The following is a 17690-nucleotide window of genomic DNA, read 5'->3' as shown; positions in this document are numbered from 1 at the left end:
CAGGTCACGATCTCGCGGTCCGGGAGTTCGAGCCCCGCGTCAGGCTCTGGGCTGATGGCTCGGAGCCTGGAGCCTGTTTCCAATTCTGTGTCTCCCTCTCTCTCTGACCCTCCCCCGTTCATGCTCTGTCTCTCTCTGTCCCAAAAATAAATAAACGTTGAAAAAAAAAAATTTAAAAAGTCAAAAATTTTTTTGTTTTAATGTGACTTTCATCAAACCAACATCTATAAAAGCTAAAAAAAATTTTGTTTTAATGTAACTTTCATCAAATCGACATCTATAAAAAGTTAAAAAATTTGTTATAATGTAACTTTCATCAAAATGTTTAAATTTGCATCTACCCTAGAACCCAGCAGTCCCATTCCTAGGATTCTATCCTACAGAAAAAGAGCATTATAAGTGTTTATGTACATGCTCAGTACAGTACTGCTTGTAATACTGAAAAGATGATAACATTTGACTTATAATACTGAGACTTTCTCCAACCTAATCTATAGAATCGATACAATCCCAATCAAAATCTCTATAGGTTTGTTTTGTTGTTGTCACTGTTGGTGTTTTATTTTGTTGTGAGTTTGTTTTTGTGAGACTTGAAAATCTGATTCTAAAATTTATATGGAATTTATATGGAAAGGAATAAGAATAACAAGACATTCTAGAACAAGGTGGGAGTGCTGTCGTGTGTCCCCCAAAATTCACACGTTGAAGCCCCAGCCCTCAACATGTGATGTTATTTGGAGACAGAGCCTTTGGGAGGTAATTAGCTAGATAAGGTCAAGAGGACGGGCCTTCATGATGGGATTAGTGCCCTTGTAAAAAGAGAAAGAGACAGGAGAGCTGTCTTTCCCCACTACTCCCACCCATCCCTCTCTACCTAGGTGCATGTAGTAAGGAAGGCCCACGCTAAGACATAATGAGAACACAGCTATCGGCAAACCAGGAAGAGAGCCCTCACCAGACAGCCAGTCCGCTAGCACCTTGATCTTAGATCGCCCGGCCTCTGGAAACATGAGAAACAAGTGTTTGTTGTTTAAGCCCTAGTCTATGAAATGTTGTTAAAGCACCCCAAATTGACTAAGACAGGAAAGACCTGCTGTACGGAGGGTAAGATTTAAGATAAAACATTAATTAAAGATTTAGTATAAAATATTAAGACAGTGTGGTATTGGATCACAGACAGACAAAGCAAACAGGGGTACAGAATAGGGAGCACAGAAACAAATCCACTCAATATAGGCAGTCAGTTTCTGAAAAAAGGTAGCACAGTGGAGCAATGTGGAAAGAATGGGACAACTGGATAGCATTATGGGGGGAGGGGGGAGTCCCAGGCTTGATCCCTACCTCACACCATATTGGGAAAAAAAAAATCATTTCCCAAAAGAATGTAGATCCAAATGTGAAAAGTAAAACAGGAGGGGAATATTTGCAAAATGGGTGAAGGAGAGCAAGAGGTACAAGCTTCTAGTTATGGGATGATTAAGTCACAGGAATAAAAAGGACAGCATAGAGAATATAATCAATGATATTGTAATACCATTGTACGGCGACAGATGGCAGCCACACTTTGGGTTGAGCCCAGCAGAACTTACAGACTTGTCAAATCACTATGTTGCACACCTGAAACTAATGTAACATTGTATGTCAAACATACTTCAATGAAAAAAAAAGTATTTTTTAAAAGTAAAACAGGAAAATACCCTCAGGGTAAGAAAAGAATTCTTTAATAAGAAATAAAAACACTAGCCAGAAAATATGAATACACCAGAGCACATTAAATCTAAGAATTTCAATTCCTCAAAGGACACCATTAAGAGGGTAAAAGGGAAGCCACAGGGCAGAAGATACCTGCAAGGCATAAAGCCAATAAAAAACTCCTATCCACACTATATAAAAAAGAACTACAAATCAACAAAAGACAAACCAACAGAAAAATGAGCACATCAACAAGCACTTCACAAAAAAAGATATCGAATGGCCAATACACAGATGAAAAATGCTCAATGTTAATAGTCATCAATTAAAACTACAATAAGAGAACACTATACACCCACCAGAATGGCTGAGATTTTAAAGACTAGCAAGGACGTAGAGCAACACTAACTTTCAGAAGCTCCTGGTGGAAAGGTAAAGTTCTACAACTATTTTGAAAAACAACAGGCATTATCTTCTAGAGTGTCAAAACTATATATGCCTTTTGACCCAGTGTTCTACTCCTAGGTACACAGCAAATGACATGCTGTGTCATTTGGTACACAGGTATGTGTGTACCAGAAGAAAGGTACAACGATGTTCACAGCAGCATAATTTATAATAACCAAAAACTGTTAACAACCTATATGTTTATAATATTTACAATAGAAAGCATACTTAAGTGGTACTATAAAAAAAAGGACAGAAACAAATACCAAAAGATCAGGATGAAGGCAATCTTTTCGGGGGGAGAAAACAGTGCTATGACGCTGGCAATGTGCCTTTTCTTGACTTCAGTGGTGGTTACATGGGGTTTACTTCATAATAATTGATTGACTTGTGCATTTCTGTTTTACTCTCTTCTGTATCTGTATCACAGTTCACAGAAAGATAAAAAGTTGAAAAAATCTAATCTGAACTATGTTGCTGGCTGCAAGTCACATAGAATCAGTTGTTACTACATAGTTTCCAATCAATAGCTCGAAAAAATAGAACTTTGCCCTGTACGTTGCTATGTTGAACAAATTATTATCAAATTATTATAAATCTCAAATATTAAAGGCAGAGTATATTATCCTCTCAAATTAAGATTCTCAAAGAAAACATACTTTACAAAAGCATAATTACTATTTACCAAAAAAGAGTAATTGCTACTAATAAAAATAATACCTAGCAATTAAATAATTGACCTGTCCAAGTAATGTAGTAGCCTACATTTTAGATTAATAAGCTTCTTGTAAGACGTTTATTTTAGAAGAAATTCCAAACTTACCTCTCTGTTGGGTGTACCTTCATCAAGTTGCTCTGTAAATGAAGATGCCCTGCTCCTGGTTCCTGTTGGTGTTGAAGAATTGGAGGGAGCCTAGATTAAAAGATTATTGCACGAATTAGAAAGACTTCATTGACTAGTAGGCTATGCACTGTGTAGTCCTTCTCTCAGTCCCCACCCAAAGAACCCCAGGAAAGAAAGGAAAAAAACAAACACATGAAAAACAGAAAACGATACCTAAAACATAATTAACTAGAAGGCCTAGGCTGCCTACTCAGTCCTCGGTAGGACTCTGCCACCAACCAGAGCTATGATCTTAGCTATCTTAACTTTTGGAGGGCTATGTGTCCTCACATATAAAATAAGGTTGTGAAGTTAACATAAGATGATAACATTAGGTGAAATTGAAACCAGTTGAGGAGTATATGAAACACTCTGTACTATTCAGGCAATTATCCTGTAAACCAAAATTATTCCAAAACTGAAAGTTCATTAAAAGCAATAAAATTGCCCATTTAATCTTTAAAGTGATTTCCAGTTCTAATATTCAATACTGTCTAATGCACAGGAAAACATTTCTTTTTTTTAATGTTTCTTTCTTTGAGAGAGAGGGAGTGTGCATAAGCAGGGGAGGGGCACAGTGATGGGGAGAGAATCCTAAAGAGGCTCCCTGCTCAGCACACAGTCCAACACAGGGCTCGATCCCGCGACCCTGGGATCTTGACCTGAGCCGAAATCAAGAGTTGGACGTTTAACCAAGAGAGCCACCCAAGCGCCCCACAGGTAAACACTTATCTAGTCAAGGGCCTTGTTTTAAGTCTATCTTGCACACCACAGCTAGATCCTGAGATGCCAGTCCATTTAATTCTATAAAGGACAGCCTGGCTCCTATAATTCTCAGTACAAAAACCTTCAGGAGAAAGGGTCCAACCTTAAACTAGAGGGTTGAGGTCTATTCCAAGGTGAACTCAAAAGAGTCCTAAAAGTATAAAACCGAAACCTTAAGACCCTCCCTTACCCATAATAAATAGATCTGAACTCATCTAACATAGAACATCTAACACGGAAATCAGTCTTGATGTCTTACCCTTTTGTAGTCTGCATATGCACAGCTTTCCATAAATAAAAGGCATTTAATAAATATCTGTTAAATAAATGAGTGAATGAATGAACAAATGGAACCCTGATCTATCCTATAGGCACATACCGTTACGGCTAGGCTGGAACAGAGAGGTCATTAGGGACAATGTTCACGCATACACATGCACGTATTTAGTTTACGATAAGTGTAACATTTCAAATTAAGATAGATGTTCCATAAACGGTATTGAGACAAATGGCCATGCAGATGAGAGCAGAGACACCAATCAGATGTTTCCTTCATACTTACCTATATTGATGGTATTTTTTCAGTTTTTATTTAAATTCCAGTTAGTTACATACAGTGTAATATTAGTTTCAGGTGTACAAAATAGTGATTCAGCACCTTCCATGTAACACCCTGTGCTCATCACAAGTGTACTCCTTAATCCCCATCACCTATCTAACCCATGATTTTTTAAAAACTGCAATATAGGGGCGCCTGGGTGGCGCAGTCGGTTAAGCGTCCGACTTCAGCCAGGTCACGATCTCGCGGTCCGGGAGTTCGAGCCCCGCGTCAGGCTCTGGGCTGATGGCTCAGAGCCTGGAGCCTGTTTCCGATTCTGTGTCTCCCTCTCTCTCTGCCCCTCCCCCGTTCATGCTCTGTCTCTCTCTGTCCCAAAAATAAATAAATGTTGGAAAAAAAAAAAAATTTTAAAAAAAATAAAAAATAAATAAATAAATAAATAAATAAAAACTGCAATATAAAAGAAGAGAGGAGAGTCTATTTCTGTAATCACTGAATGGGAAACAGATTTTTTATGTCAAAAGCAGAAATCAAAAGGATAATGTTAATTGGGACCAGGGCAGGGGGGGATGTCAACAAAATAATGACAAAAATCTAATAACCTTTTTCATTTCCAAACAGCTCTTGTAAGTTCATAAATTAGAACTCAGAAAGCTTACTAACCCAGGCTCCCTTTCACCTCGGGCAGGTGACCTGAGCTCCACCAATGAATACACCCATATGAAACTCTGAGTCATAAGTGAGGGATGTGAGGAAACAGGCATACAAATTTAAAGTTTATCGTCTGGTGAACGATGGAGACCAAGCTTCCTGCAGTTGTGCACAGGAGTGATTAATGCAGCTTCCCAGGTGCCTGGCAAGGGCTCCCGCAGACAGTAACCATCCAATCACTTGAAAAGTATGCCCCCGCACAGTAAAGCTTTACAATTGTCATTACGTCTTTACGCTTTGGCTTCATGTGAGCCTAGTCAGTAACTGACAGCTGCATCAGCTCCCGATTAACTGGCCAAATCAAATGTGGAATTTACAAAGTTGAAGAACAGGTCATAAAACACACCGTCTTCAGAAAAGTTAGTCCCGCTTGGCAGGCTTGGCCTGATGGCTGGTAGGTCTTCCCCTGGAGTTGCAAGAGTAAGGATCGCAGACATCACATATGACTGTAAAATATCAAACATGCATAAAAACTAACTGTACTTGAGCATTTATCCGAAGGAAGGTCCTGGATCTTTAATGGCATATCCTCACTTCAAAATGTAAATGGGTTCAGGAATATCCGGGTGGCTCAGTCGGCTGAGTGCCTGACTCTTGACTTCGGCTCAGGTCACGATCTCACAGTTCACGAGTTTGAGACCCGCTTCAGGCTCTGCACTGACACTGCGGAGCCTGCTTGGGATTCTCTCTCACTCCCTCTCCCTCTCTTTCTACCCCTCCCCTGCTCGCTCGCTCGCTCTCTCTCAAAATAAATAAATAAACTAAAAAAAAGAAAAATCAAAATATCAATGGATTTAGATTCCTTCAAACTAAACTTGGTCCAATTAATTCTCATAGCCATGAGAAATCTAGATAGGTTTCTAAGCTACTTGTCACAATTAATATCTTTATTGCCCACCAATGGATTATTAACTAACCATAGGCCTCAATTTCAGTAAGAAAAATCTTTCAGTCACGGTGGTAGGCAGAATTCTAAGATGACCCCAAATGACCCTCACCCTGTGAGTATGATGAGATCACTCCCCTGATTATCTCACATTACATAGTAAAAGGAACTTCTACAGGCATGTTTAAAGCTACTAATCAGTAGTTTTTGAGTCAATCAAAAGATTAGCTGGATGGTCTAGCCTCATCACAAAAGCCCTTCAAAGAAGAGTCTAGAAGGCAGAGGCAGAAGGCAGAGAGATACACTCCTGCTATCCTAAAAGAAAGCAAGTGCCTATGAGGGCCAAGTGACACGGAGCTCCAGGTAGCCTCTAGGGGCTGAGTGGCCCCCTTCAATAGCCAGGAAGAAATAAGGACCTCAGTGCTACAACCACGGACGACTAAATTCTACTACAGGCACGTGAGCATGGAAGAATACTCCAAGCTCCAGATGAGAACCCAGTCGGGTTAACACCCTGTGAGACTCTTAGCAGACAAGCCAGTCACCCATACCAGACTTCTGACCTACGGACTATGAAGTAACAACTGGGTTATTAGACGCTAAGATTGCAGTAATTTGTTATGCAACATTAGAAACATACACAATCACTTGTATAAGCCTTGGGAATAATAAGCCTTAACTGGCTTGTCCCTATGCCATGACTTTTCACTACCTATCAAGACTCTGCTCAGATGTCACCCTCTCTCCAGACATGCCTTCCTATAGACACTACCATTCTACTAGGAGTACATGCCTCTCTACCTTATGGCACAGAGACTACATCTACCCTTCATGGCAAATGCAACACTTGGCATAGCACCTAGAAGGCACTGCTAAATAAGTAAGTGCTCTGTAATTGTAAATCCTTTTTATTAAGGTAGGTTCCATGCCCAACGTGGGGCTTGAACTCACAACCCTCAGATCAAGAGTCACATGCTCTACCAACTGAGTCAACCAGGCACCCCAACAAATGCTTTTAAATACTGTTTCAGATTCTGTGTCTGTGTCTGTGCCTGTTTCGGATTCTGTGTCTCCCTCTCTCTCAGCCCCTCCCCCACTCGTACTCCGTCTCTCTCTCTCTCTCTCTCTCTCTCTCTCTCTCTCTCTCAAAAGTAAATAAAACCTTAACAAAAACTTTTTAATAAAAAAAAAATCTGCTCAATCCACTGATTCCACAACCCTCTTCAACTGCTTTTACCATACCATGCCACACTTTGTAAGAAGAATGTATATAAACACAGCCACTAACTCTTAAATCTAGAGTACATCAAATATACTTATGTATTTTAGTTGTCTTGAAAAATAAAAATTAGGGGCGCCTGGGTGGCTCAGTTGGTTAAGCGTCCGACTTCAGCTCAGGTCACGATCTCGCGGTCCGCGAGTTCGAGCCCCGCGTCAGGCTCTGGGCTGATGGCTTAGAGCCTGGAGCCTGCTTCCGATTCTGTGTCTCCCTCTCTCTCTGCCCCTCCCCCGTTCATGCTGTGTCTCTCTCTGTCTCAAAAATAAATAAACGTTAAAAAAAAGAATTTAAAAAAAAAAATAAAAATTAAAAAGCATTAACTCTAGGTTAAACAATATAATCTAAACACAACAAAAACACAAATTTTGGATATTCATATTACTGAAAAGTTCTACATATTTTTTTAATTCTATTTATTTATTTTGAGAGACAGTGCGTACACGTGCACAAGAGAAAGAATCCCAAGCAGGCTCCCAGCTGCCGGTGCAGAGCCCAATGTGGGGCTTGAACTCACGAAACCGTGAGATCATGACCTGAGCCAAAGTCAAGACTCAGATGCTTAACTGACTGAACCACCCAGGTGCCCCTGAAAAGTTCTACATGTAGTCAAAACTATGATAACCAAAGTTTACTCACTGGGGGCTCTATTATCTGGGAGTTTTCATGGAAAGAATTGAGACAGCTGAATTGTTAGATTTATAAAAATACAGATATAAATATAAGTATAAGTATAGATATCTATATAGAGTTATAGATCCAAAACAGTTAAACCTCATTGGTGCCTGAAAGGCTCTGGAGATACAATGAGGTTCAACCGTTTTGAATGTATAACTTTTTGAAATCAATTAACAAACTGTAGCTTTTAAAGACAAAAAGAAACTGAACATAATTTAACATTTTCCAGGTCAGTTGTCACTCACACAACTTGTATAAGTCTTCTCTACTCATTTTAGCCTACTACTAGTTTAGAAACTGGATAATTACACTTATTGGAATTCTAGACAAAATAAGCATGAGGAGGGGGCACCTGGGTGGCTCAGTCGGATGAGCATCCAACTTCGGCTCGGGTCCTGATCTCGCGGTTCGTGAATTCAAGCCCCACATCGAGCTGTCTGCTGACAGCACGGAGCCTGCTTTGGATCCGATCCTGTGTCTCCCCCTCCCCACCCTTCCCTGGCTCCCATTCTCTCTCTTGAAAATAAACATTAAAAAAAATAAGAATAGGGGCGCCTGGGTGGCGCAGTCGGTTAAGCGTCCGACTTCAGCCAGGTCACGATCTCGCGGTCCGTGAGTTCGAGCCCCGCGTCGGGCTCTGGGCTGATGGCTCAGAGCCTGGAGCCTGTTTCCGATTCTGTGTCTCCCTCTCTCTCTGCCCGTCCCCCGTTCATGCTCTGTCTCTCTCTGTCCCAAAAATAAATAAACGTTGAAAAAAAAATTAAAAAAAAAAATAAGAATAAGGAAGCTTTAAATGAAGGTTTTTTTAAAGCTTCCTTATGAATAACTCAGATTAGCTATGGAATATGAGGTCGGTGACATTAAAATTTTGGCTGCCTTTTGACTTATTTCATGGTTTAAGTTATGCCCCAAAGAGATGAGATGTTATTCCTACACAGCATAACAAAATCTGGCTTCCCTGCTCCCTCCCGCGCCCATGGATAATCAATATGGCAAGGGCACCACCACAGAATCCTTCTTATTATCACAGCCCTGGTGAAAGTCTCTTCCTAATCTATCTGACATTCCAACTCTATTGGAATGGCCAAAGTAACTTGGGAGTTAATTCTTCATATAAACCTTTATATCCTACTTACCAAAATTATCAGGGCTTTCACGTGTCCTTAATAAAGCACCTTCTGTATCCCAACATCTAAAACAGTAGTGCCGTAAATGAACACTGCTGTTCATGTTATAAATGCTTACCTCTCAAAACAAGTCCTTTAATATAGTGAAACCCACCCACCCAAAAGTAATTTAAGGAAACTTGCGGTCAAACAGATGGCAGATGGACTATATGCTCATTCTTTCTCTGCCTCTTTCTACTTTCTCCCTCTTTCTACTTTCTCCCTCTACCTACTTTCTCCCTCTACCTACTTTCTCTACCTTGAAATTGAAAATTTTCAACCAAGTTTCAGAAGACTGGTATGAATGAAAGAACAGTAAAATAGTTAACACAGATGAGGACACTATAACCCCAAGGACCTACAGATGGGAAAGTGATGAGAAGCAAGCCTGTTTTCATCCTCATGACCATGAAAAGACTTAGGACTTAAAACAAAAAGTATAAATGCAAGATGGAAAGTGAAGAGAGAGAATCAAAAACAAAGATTGGTTGAAAGATCCTCAGGTCCCCGTCCTACCTTACAGATCCTCTAAAGAACCTGAGGTTTATTTTCAGGAGCTAATGAGGCTCCAAACTGGGTGAAACCAAGCATAGTAAGATAGGAGTGAAGGGCAAAGTATATGACTAACTTTGGAGGGATTAAGTGATACTATCCACAGTGAATTAGCCCTACTTCAGAAAGTTGGCAGCTTGGCTTAAAACCCCTCACCCTTTCTCTAAAATACACCATGCTTCTCTGGAGAAACCAAATGACCTCTTTAGAAAGAACTCTGGTTACCAGCATGAAGATATTTCCCCCAACAGTAACTCAGCAGTGAGCCCCAGTGTGTCTATGCCATCACATGCCATTTCCAAAGAGTATCAGATTTTTAGTGCCTCACCCTTGATAGCCCAGAGCACTTAATAAAGTTTCCAAAGTAAAAAAGGGACCCAAAAAAAAAAAAAAAAAAAAAAAACTAGAAAAAACAAACAATAGAGATTAAAAGAAAACTTCAAAACAAAAAAAAATCACCATTATTCTCAGAGATATTAAAAATATTATATCTACATAACAAGAATAATGCTATGAAAAAGCAAAAGACAGTAAGAAACAGCCCTCAGAAATTTTAAAATAGCCAAATTAGTTAAAAATTCAACTGAGTTTGAAAGTTGAAGCAATCTCTCAAAAGTAGAGCAAAACAAAACAAAAATCCAAACACACACACACACACACACACACACAACAACAACAACAACAAAACCAAAAACGGAAAATAAAGGGTAAAAAAAGTGAAAGAATCTATCCTGAAGGCACAAAAGCTACCAAACTGCGGCTCAAGAGAAAAGACAAAAAACAAAGGAGAGGGAATTATCAAAGCAATTACATCTAAAAGTTTCCAAGAAGGTAAGCGCAGGAGTCACAAACAATGCCCACCGAGTGTCCAGAACAAAGCATATAGAAATCCATTCAAAGGCATATTTACCATGAAACTTGAGACAAGATATAAAAGGACGATCCTAGAGCCTCCAGAAAGAAAAACAACAGCACAATGACAATGGACTTCTCAATAGCAACACTGCAAACAGAAAACAATGGGTCAATGCTCCCAAAATCATCGACCTTGGCGGGAAATCAGTAAATACGGTTTATAATGTACAAATCAACAAACCAGCAAAGCAACAAAATCTTTTTATTAGAAATATGAAGTTAAATATCTGGGCAAACAGAAAATATTGAGAACATGGAGAACAGGACTGCAGGGTTGGAGCAGACAATGGTTCTTTTTTGCATAATACCCTTTTAGTAGTACTCGACCTTTTAAAACCATACGTTATTTTTGATAAAAATAAAAGCAAATGTTTACTTTAAAATTTAAATTAAATATCATAGGTAATACGTTCAATACAAAATACCCAACAAAATTTAAAAGCATGACTAAGAGATGATCTATTTCTCATCTTAAATCTCATCCAATAGTTGATAAGAAATAATAAGTGGACTGATACTCTCAACCCTTCAGACACTAGCTATTGTTAACAGCATATCTGAAGGCCAGTCACATGGTACATGCTAACTTAACCCCAGTGATTCTATAAAATAAGAGAGAAAAATCAGTAATACCTTTATAATCTAAGGAATATACACTTGTTGAGAATTTATAATTTAAAGTCAAATATTTCAGAATTCGAATTTATGTTTAAGTACATCATGGTGATTAGGTTTCTAGTATAAGAATGTAGACTGAATGCTATTGTTTACCTCCTCTCCCTCCCCAAAACTTACTGAAACAAAGGCTTAAAAAAAAAAGTAGAAAAACAGATTAATGAAAACTCACGAACAAGACAGAGAACAGCAGCGAAAAGATAAAACAAAATTCTTAAGACTCGAAGGCAAAAGGATTCAGATTGGTTGAGAAATCAGGGCAAAGGTAGCTACAGCTCCAAATTTGCACAGAAGGCTAAAGAAGAGGCAGCAGCAACTTTTTCCAATAGGAAAAAAAAAAAAAAAATCATGGGTTTAAAGTACTAGAACGGGAAATTATTGTTCTCATTATTGCTCTCAGGGATTAATTAAGGGTTTGTGTAACAAACAGGTACTTGAGGTCAGCCTCCTCCAACCCAAACATTTACAGACCAAAGTAACTGCAAAATATAATAAGCAACCTACCTTGTAGGAGTTAGATCTTCAACAGTGGGGGCTGGTACCACAAAGCAGCAGGGTAACAACATACCCACGTTTGCCCAATGCAATCCCAGGCCCACCCAGTTCATGCCAGTTTCTGTTCCAAGATCATTATTAGTAGTGTCCCCTTTCACTCTCAAGAACGTTAGTGTAATAAATTATACGGTCACCTTTCAAAGTAGGTAGACCCTCTTCGTTTAGGCTGGCAGAGGAGGCATTGTCTTACTTGCACAAGCACTCTCCACACAGGACAGAAGCACGTAAGAGCAGAGAAAACCCATGTCATCTATCAAAATAAATCACCCTCCAGGACTTCATAAGTATAAATGAACAAATAATAATCACAAGACATCTGTCTTTAAAAAAAAAAAAAAAAAAAAAAGCAAAACGAGATGATCAGTACAAATACAGCAAGTGACCCAGAAAAATTAGATAAATCAAGAAACAGAACTTAGGGGTGCCTGGGTGGCTCAGTCAGTTGAGCATCCAACTCTTAAATTTCAGCTCAGGTCAGGTCTTGATCCCAGAGTTGCGAGTTCAAGCCCCGTGCTGGGCTCCGCGCTGGGTGTGGGACCTACTTAACCAAAAATAAATTAATTTTAAAAAAATAAAAATTTTTAACTTCATTTTTAATTGGTGATAAGGCTTCATCAGAGTTGATTAAATAATTACTTAAAATAATATCTGCAAGGAAGGATGCAAATACTCTTAATACCAACCAAACAGAAGCAACTGGGGAATATTAGAAGACTATCCTGCTTTTATTAAATGTTTTCAAACTCTTAAGGGACCCTACACTATATCACTATTACTACTGCTGAAAAATTTTACAAATATTGTAAAGAAAATGGTTCACCTATCCCACAATTACCTACGCCTACTAGCTCAATCTACTGGAAACATGCCTATCAGGCCACCTCACCTACGAAAAGCAAGCTGAGAACCAGGAAGTATGCACACAAAAGCCTCCAAAAACCTCAAAACAAATGTCTCAAAATTTGTGTTAATACACTAACGAACCCCTCAGGTACTTGCCCTTATTTAACGCAAAATTTTAGAAGCTTATGTGTCTTGATTCAAGCTGGAGACACTTGAAAAGCAGAAAGAAGAAAGACACAAGGCAGACAGCAAGGAAGGTAACAAAATTACAAAAGGCAGACCAGAGCAAACAAACCTCTTTTTTTTTTTAATTTCTTTAAATTTATTTTTGAGACAGAGAGAGACAGAGCATGAGCAGGGGAGGGGCAGAGAGGGAGGGAGACACAGAATCCGAAGCAGGCGCCAGGCTCCGAACTGTCAGTACAGAGCCTGATGCGGGGCTGGAACTCACGGAGCATGAGATCATGACCTGAGCGGAAGTGGGAAGCTTACCCCTACTGAGCCTCAGGCGCCCCAGGAGCAAACAAAACCTCTTGAGTGAATAAAAGGGAAATGCCTTTCACACCCTGTTAAATTCTTAAGGGCACGGTGCCTTCAACACAAAATAATTTATACTCAAAAATGAAGAGGACGCCTGAGTGGCTCAGTTGGTTAAGCTTCAGACTTCAGCTGGGTCATGATCTCATGGTTCATTGGTTCAAGCCCCCACGTCGGGCTCTGTGCTAAAAGCTCAGAGCCTGGAGTCTGCTTTGGATTCTGTGTGTCTCTCTCTCTGTGTCCCTCCCCTCCCTGCTCTCTGTCTCTCAAAAGTAAATTAAAATGTTAAATTAAAAAAAGAATTTTTTAATGAAAAAATGATAATATACAAATTCAAGATCCTTTGCTTAAGCAAACAAGTATACGTATAATCTACTGCAAAATGACTGTCATCAAAAAAGTTTTTTGTTTTTAACTTACCCTTAAAAAAAAGAAACATGAGATCTGAAAACAATAATCTAGAACTTCTCATCCTTAAAGGGTTCTTAACAGCTGAAGATCTGAGACCAGAACAGAATCAAGTTTCTATCAGTAGATGATCACTAACAGCTTAACTCTTTCGTTCCTGGAAAAATACACATATTATCAAAGAGGACTTTTAAAAATCTTGTATACCCAAAGTGATTTTATTTGATCCAGATGTACTGTCTCACTTAATATGTTAGCTTGTACCTAACTTTTTTACTATTCTAAAAACGATCTCTCTCGGTTAATGCACACAAGCAATTCATTTTCATGAAGAAAAACTAAACATTATTTATAAGAAACATAATCTGGGGTACCTGGGTGGCTCGGTCGGTTGAGCATCTGACTCTCAGTTTCCACTCTGATCATGATCCAAGGTTGTGGGATCGAGCCCTGCATCAGGCTCTGCATCCGGCTCTGTGGCCAGGCTCTGCACTGACTGTGGAGCCTGCTTCAGATTCTCTCTCTCCCTCTGCCCCTGCCCCCCTCACGCTCTTGCTCTCCCTCTCTAAAATAAAAATAACAATAATAATATCTCATGAGCACTTCCCTCTTAAACTATTTTCACTGCCTGCATATAAATATCCTTTATATACATATTTTCCCCCACAAAACTGGGATCACACTTTACATGCTGCTTCTTAATCTGTCCTTTAACACAAATACCTTTGCACGTTAACTATTACTTTTCTGTGGGCTCTAACAATAGCTGTGTGACGTCAGGCAAGTCAGCCTCTTTGAACCTCACTCCTTCATCTATAAGGCTACCTACCTCGTTGGTTTACATAAGAATGAAATAAAAGAATCCACACAAAATACAAAGCAAAATGCCTCTCACGTAGTAAGAACCCAGTGAATGTTGGCTTTTGTTAAGGCTGCGTAATAGCCGACTACCGAACACAGCCTATTAACCAATTTTCTATTTTTAGCCAGTTTTTACCTATTAAAACAGCACTGCGATAAAAATCCATGAGGCCAAATCTTTTAACACATCCTAAACTTTCTCAGGATAAAGTCCCAGCGATGGAATCTTGGATCAGTGTTATTTTACGCATTCCCAAACGTAAGTGCTTTACATCCACTAACCTGGTGCTTCCCCACATTCCTCCTCTCTACCTCACTTTTAAGTCTTTTGTTTCTTAAGAACCCTGTTTTGTAAAGTTAGAAAAGCTTGCAGTAAATGGCATGAACAGTAAGACACTTACTATTTGAATGTTATCACTATTTACATTTTACTCAGGAGCATGACCAAGCCTTCAGCGTCATGTTCCAATGTATTTCGGTCTTACTCTACATGAGCTTTAGCTTTTGAGAGGACAGCTTCGATTGATAGTTTCAGAATAAGCCCCACGCAATAATCGATTTAATAATTGTTAATCGGTTGCTTCGCGGTTGTTAAAAAGCCGTGTAAGATAAATGCTGTATTTTTAAAACGTATTTTTAAATGTCTCCAAATGAATCAAAACTCAGCCTTTCTTACCGAAACTCTAAAATAGAGAGAGAGGAGGGCTCAGTCCGTTGAGACTGAGAAAAGCCGGGAAGCAATGCAGAAGAAGCCCTCAACTTTGCTCAAGAGACCGACTGCCGCAGGCACCAACACACACATCCTCATCGGAGTCTCGGAGACTGTTTCTTTAACTTAACAATGCTAACACGCCCCCTTTTTCCTAGAAACTGTCACTTCCTGAAGCCACGGCGTTCAAGAAAAAGGAACGGAGCACGGCTCTCGGCTCTCGGAGAAGCAGAACGCCCGGCTGGGGACAGGCACAACCCTGGCCTGGCCTCGGGACGCCTGCCCCTCCGCCCGCCCGGATCAACCAAGTTATGCGAAGTGACTAACTCGTGACAGCCTCGGGCTTTGGACGCGGGCCACACCGCCACCTCTTTCGGGTCCAACGCTCCAGCGAGCAGCCTGGCCCGGAACGGCCGGACCCTCAGCCCTCCCCTCCCCACGGTTTGGCACTGCACTCGCGTAACAGGTCAGGACTCTTGCGGGATCCTGGCCCTGGCACGCTCAATCCCCGGGCGGTGACGGGACAGGGAACTTGGGTGGGGAAGTCATCAGATACGACAAGGAACCCAAGTTTTCCCATCCTGCTCTCACGCCTGGGCTGGGGTCTCGGACGCGTGGGGGAACCTTCGGTACGGGTCAAAGGTCACGCAAGATCGGAGCCCTCGTCACGTATTCTCAGGCGAGGGTAGTTGCGTTGGGGGAAAACTAGAGGTCAGACGTCCCGAAGGATCCAGCCACCCCACCCACTCTCCTGAACGGAGTTTGAGGATGGGGGGATGGGGGGGGCGGGTCCCCGACACAGAAGACCCGGGCCGTCCTGGGCTCATTCCCAGTCCGGAGTTTGGGGGAGATCCTCAAGTTCCAGGTCAAGGGTCACGAAAGAACCCCCCCTTGCCCTGGCCCCCGAGCCAGTATCCAGGGGGGTCGGGAACTAGAGAGCGGCGCCATAGTACCTGAGTCGAGGCCAGCGCCTGCTGGAGCTGCTGCTCCTCGATGATCTTCTGCTTCAGCTTCCTGAACATGGCGCAGCGCGGGGTCCCGAGTGTGCGACCGGAGGGGCGAGCGTCCACGGAGACCCGGCCGCGGCGGGGACGGCGGCTTCTCTACACCAGGGACCGCGGGGGCCGGGCCTCGCCGCCCCCTCCTTGGGCTCGCAGGCGGATCGGGACACTCGGCCTGCGGGTGTCGGCGTCGCCGCCGCCGCGTCTCTTTCTTCTGGGTGCCACTGGTTGGCCTATGCCCCCCATCCAGCCCCGGCGGCGGCGGCGGCGGCGGCGACAACGGCAGCAGGTGAACCGGGGGCCAAAGACGCCTGCGCGGCCTACGTGGAGCTCGCCGAGGGAGCTCTACGGAGCGCCGGAGGGGCCAAGCGCCAGGTCGCACCGGCACATGCGCGCTCTGGGCGTCGCTCTCGAACGCGGCGGCGGGGGGGCCGGACGCCGCGCTCCGCCGTGCCGAAATTCGCGTCGCGCAGAGATGCCCTCGGGGCTGAGTCTGAGTGCTGCGCTGACGCGCTCCCGGGCTCCGCCACTGCGGAGCACAGCGGGGAGGGTGCCACTCCGGTGGAGGACGGCGGGCCGCACGGGCCCGCCGCGAAGAGCCGCGGGGGCGAGCGTCTGGGGAGGGAGAAAGGGGGTCGCCAGGGAATCCGCCTTGGGCTCTGAAGGACGGTGCGCTTTTGTTAAGTACTTGTGGTTAAGAATCTGCATCTTCAGTGCCTGGGACCCCTGCTGCTCCGCAGAAGGGCCCTCTTTCCTTCCCTGGACTCGCCCCGCGGTCAAGAAGCACCTGACCCGAGCCTCCCAGGGTCCAAACGTCTCAGGCCGATATTGGAAAATCTCAGTCGTTTGGACATCTGCCCTGATTTTTTTTTATTTAGCCGAAATTGTATACATTCACTTGTGCGTTCAATTCTAAGTGCCAGGATCGTCGGGGGTGTTAAAAGAATTCACATGGGGCGCCTGGGTGGCTCAGTCGGTTAAGCTTCCGACTTCAGCTCAGGTCGTAATCTCCCCGTTCGTGAGTTCGAGCCCCGTGTGGAGCTCTGTGCTGACAGCTCCGAGCCTGAAGCTGCCTCGGATTCTGTGTCTCCCTCTCTCTCTGCCCCTCCCCTGCTCACACTCTGTCTCTCTCTCTCTCAAAAATAAATAGTAAACATTAAAAAAAAATTTTTTTTTTGAAGAATTCACAGCCGGTAGAATGCACAAATTTTTAAAGGGTCCAAGTTCACCCCTAGTATCTGCAATCATCCTAAAAGAGTTTAATGTGTATGTGCCTAATTCTTCCAACACCCGGAACTTAGACCGTCTGTGAACTCTCAAATCCATCTCGGCAGCATGCTATACCAGATTGCTTCAGAACCTGAGAGGATATACGCCGATATTCACATTTTAGCTCATTTTATTTACTAACAAGTTCTTCTGTGAGATCCCATAGCACGATCCCTAAATGTGGGAGAGCCAGAGCAGGGTCTAGTGTGAGCACTGCATTGACAGCTGGGCTAAGTCCTCTCTTATCCCATAGTGAACACCTATGTATTTACCAAGAAAGTTGTATCACTGTGACCTTTGGG

At 42.3% G+C, this 17690-nt stretch overlaps 1 protein-coding gene across 6 annotated transcripts in view; it reads right to left on the bottom strand.

The window, feature by feature from the left end:
* GOLGA4 (golgin A4) overlaps positions 1-16370 on the bottom strand; it is a 126785-nt gene extending 110415 nt beyond the window's left edge. For 3 of the 6 annotated variants that reach the window (XM_030328626.1, XM_030328629.1, XM_030328628.1), the window contains exons 1-2: positions 16072-16370; positions 2963-3052 (exon numbers count right to left, since the gene is read on the bottom strand). In XM_030328626.1, coding sequence (XP_030184486.1) covers positions 2963-3052; positions 16072-16140 — 159 coding nt within the window. In that variant the 5' untranslated portion in view covers positions 16141-16370. The remainder of the gene's footprint in view (positions 1-2962; positions 3053-16071) is intronic. The other 3 variants (XM_030328627.1, XM_030328630.1, XM_030328631.1) reach the window with 1 other exon arrangement.
* Between the last annotated feature and the right edge of the window lie 1320 nt (positions 16371-17690).

Source organism: Lynx canadensis, chromosome C2, assembly GCF_007474595.2.
Source record: "Lynx canadensis isolate LIC74 chromosome C2, mLynCan4.pri.v2, whole genome shotgun sequence".
NCBI classification, from domain to species: Eukaryota; Metazoa; Chordata; class Mammalia; order Carnivora; family Felidae; genus Lynx; species Lynx canadensis.
The sequence above is the reverse complement of the archived record's forward strand: the minus strand, read 5'-3'. Positions and strand labels throughout refer to the sequence as shown.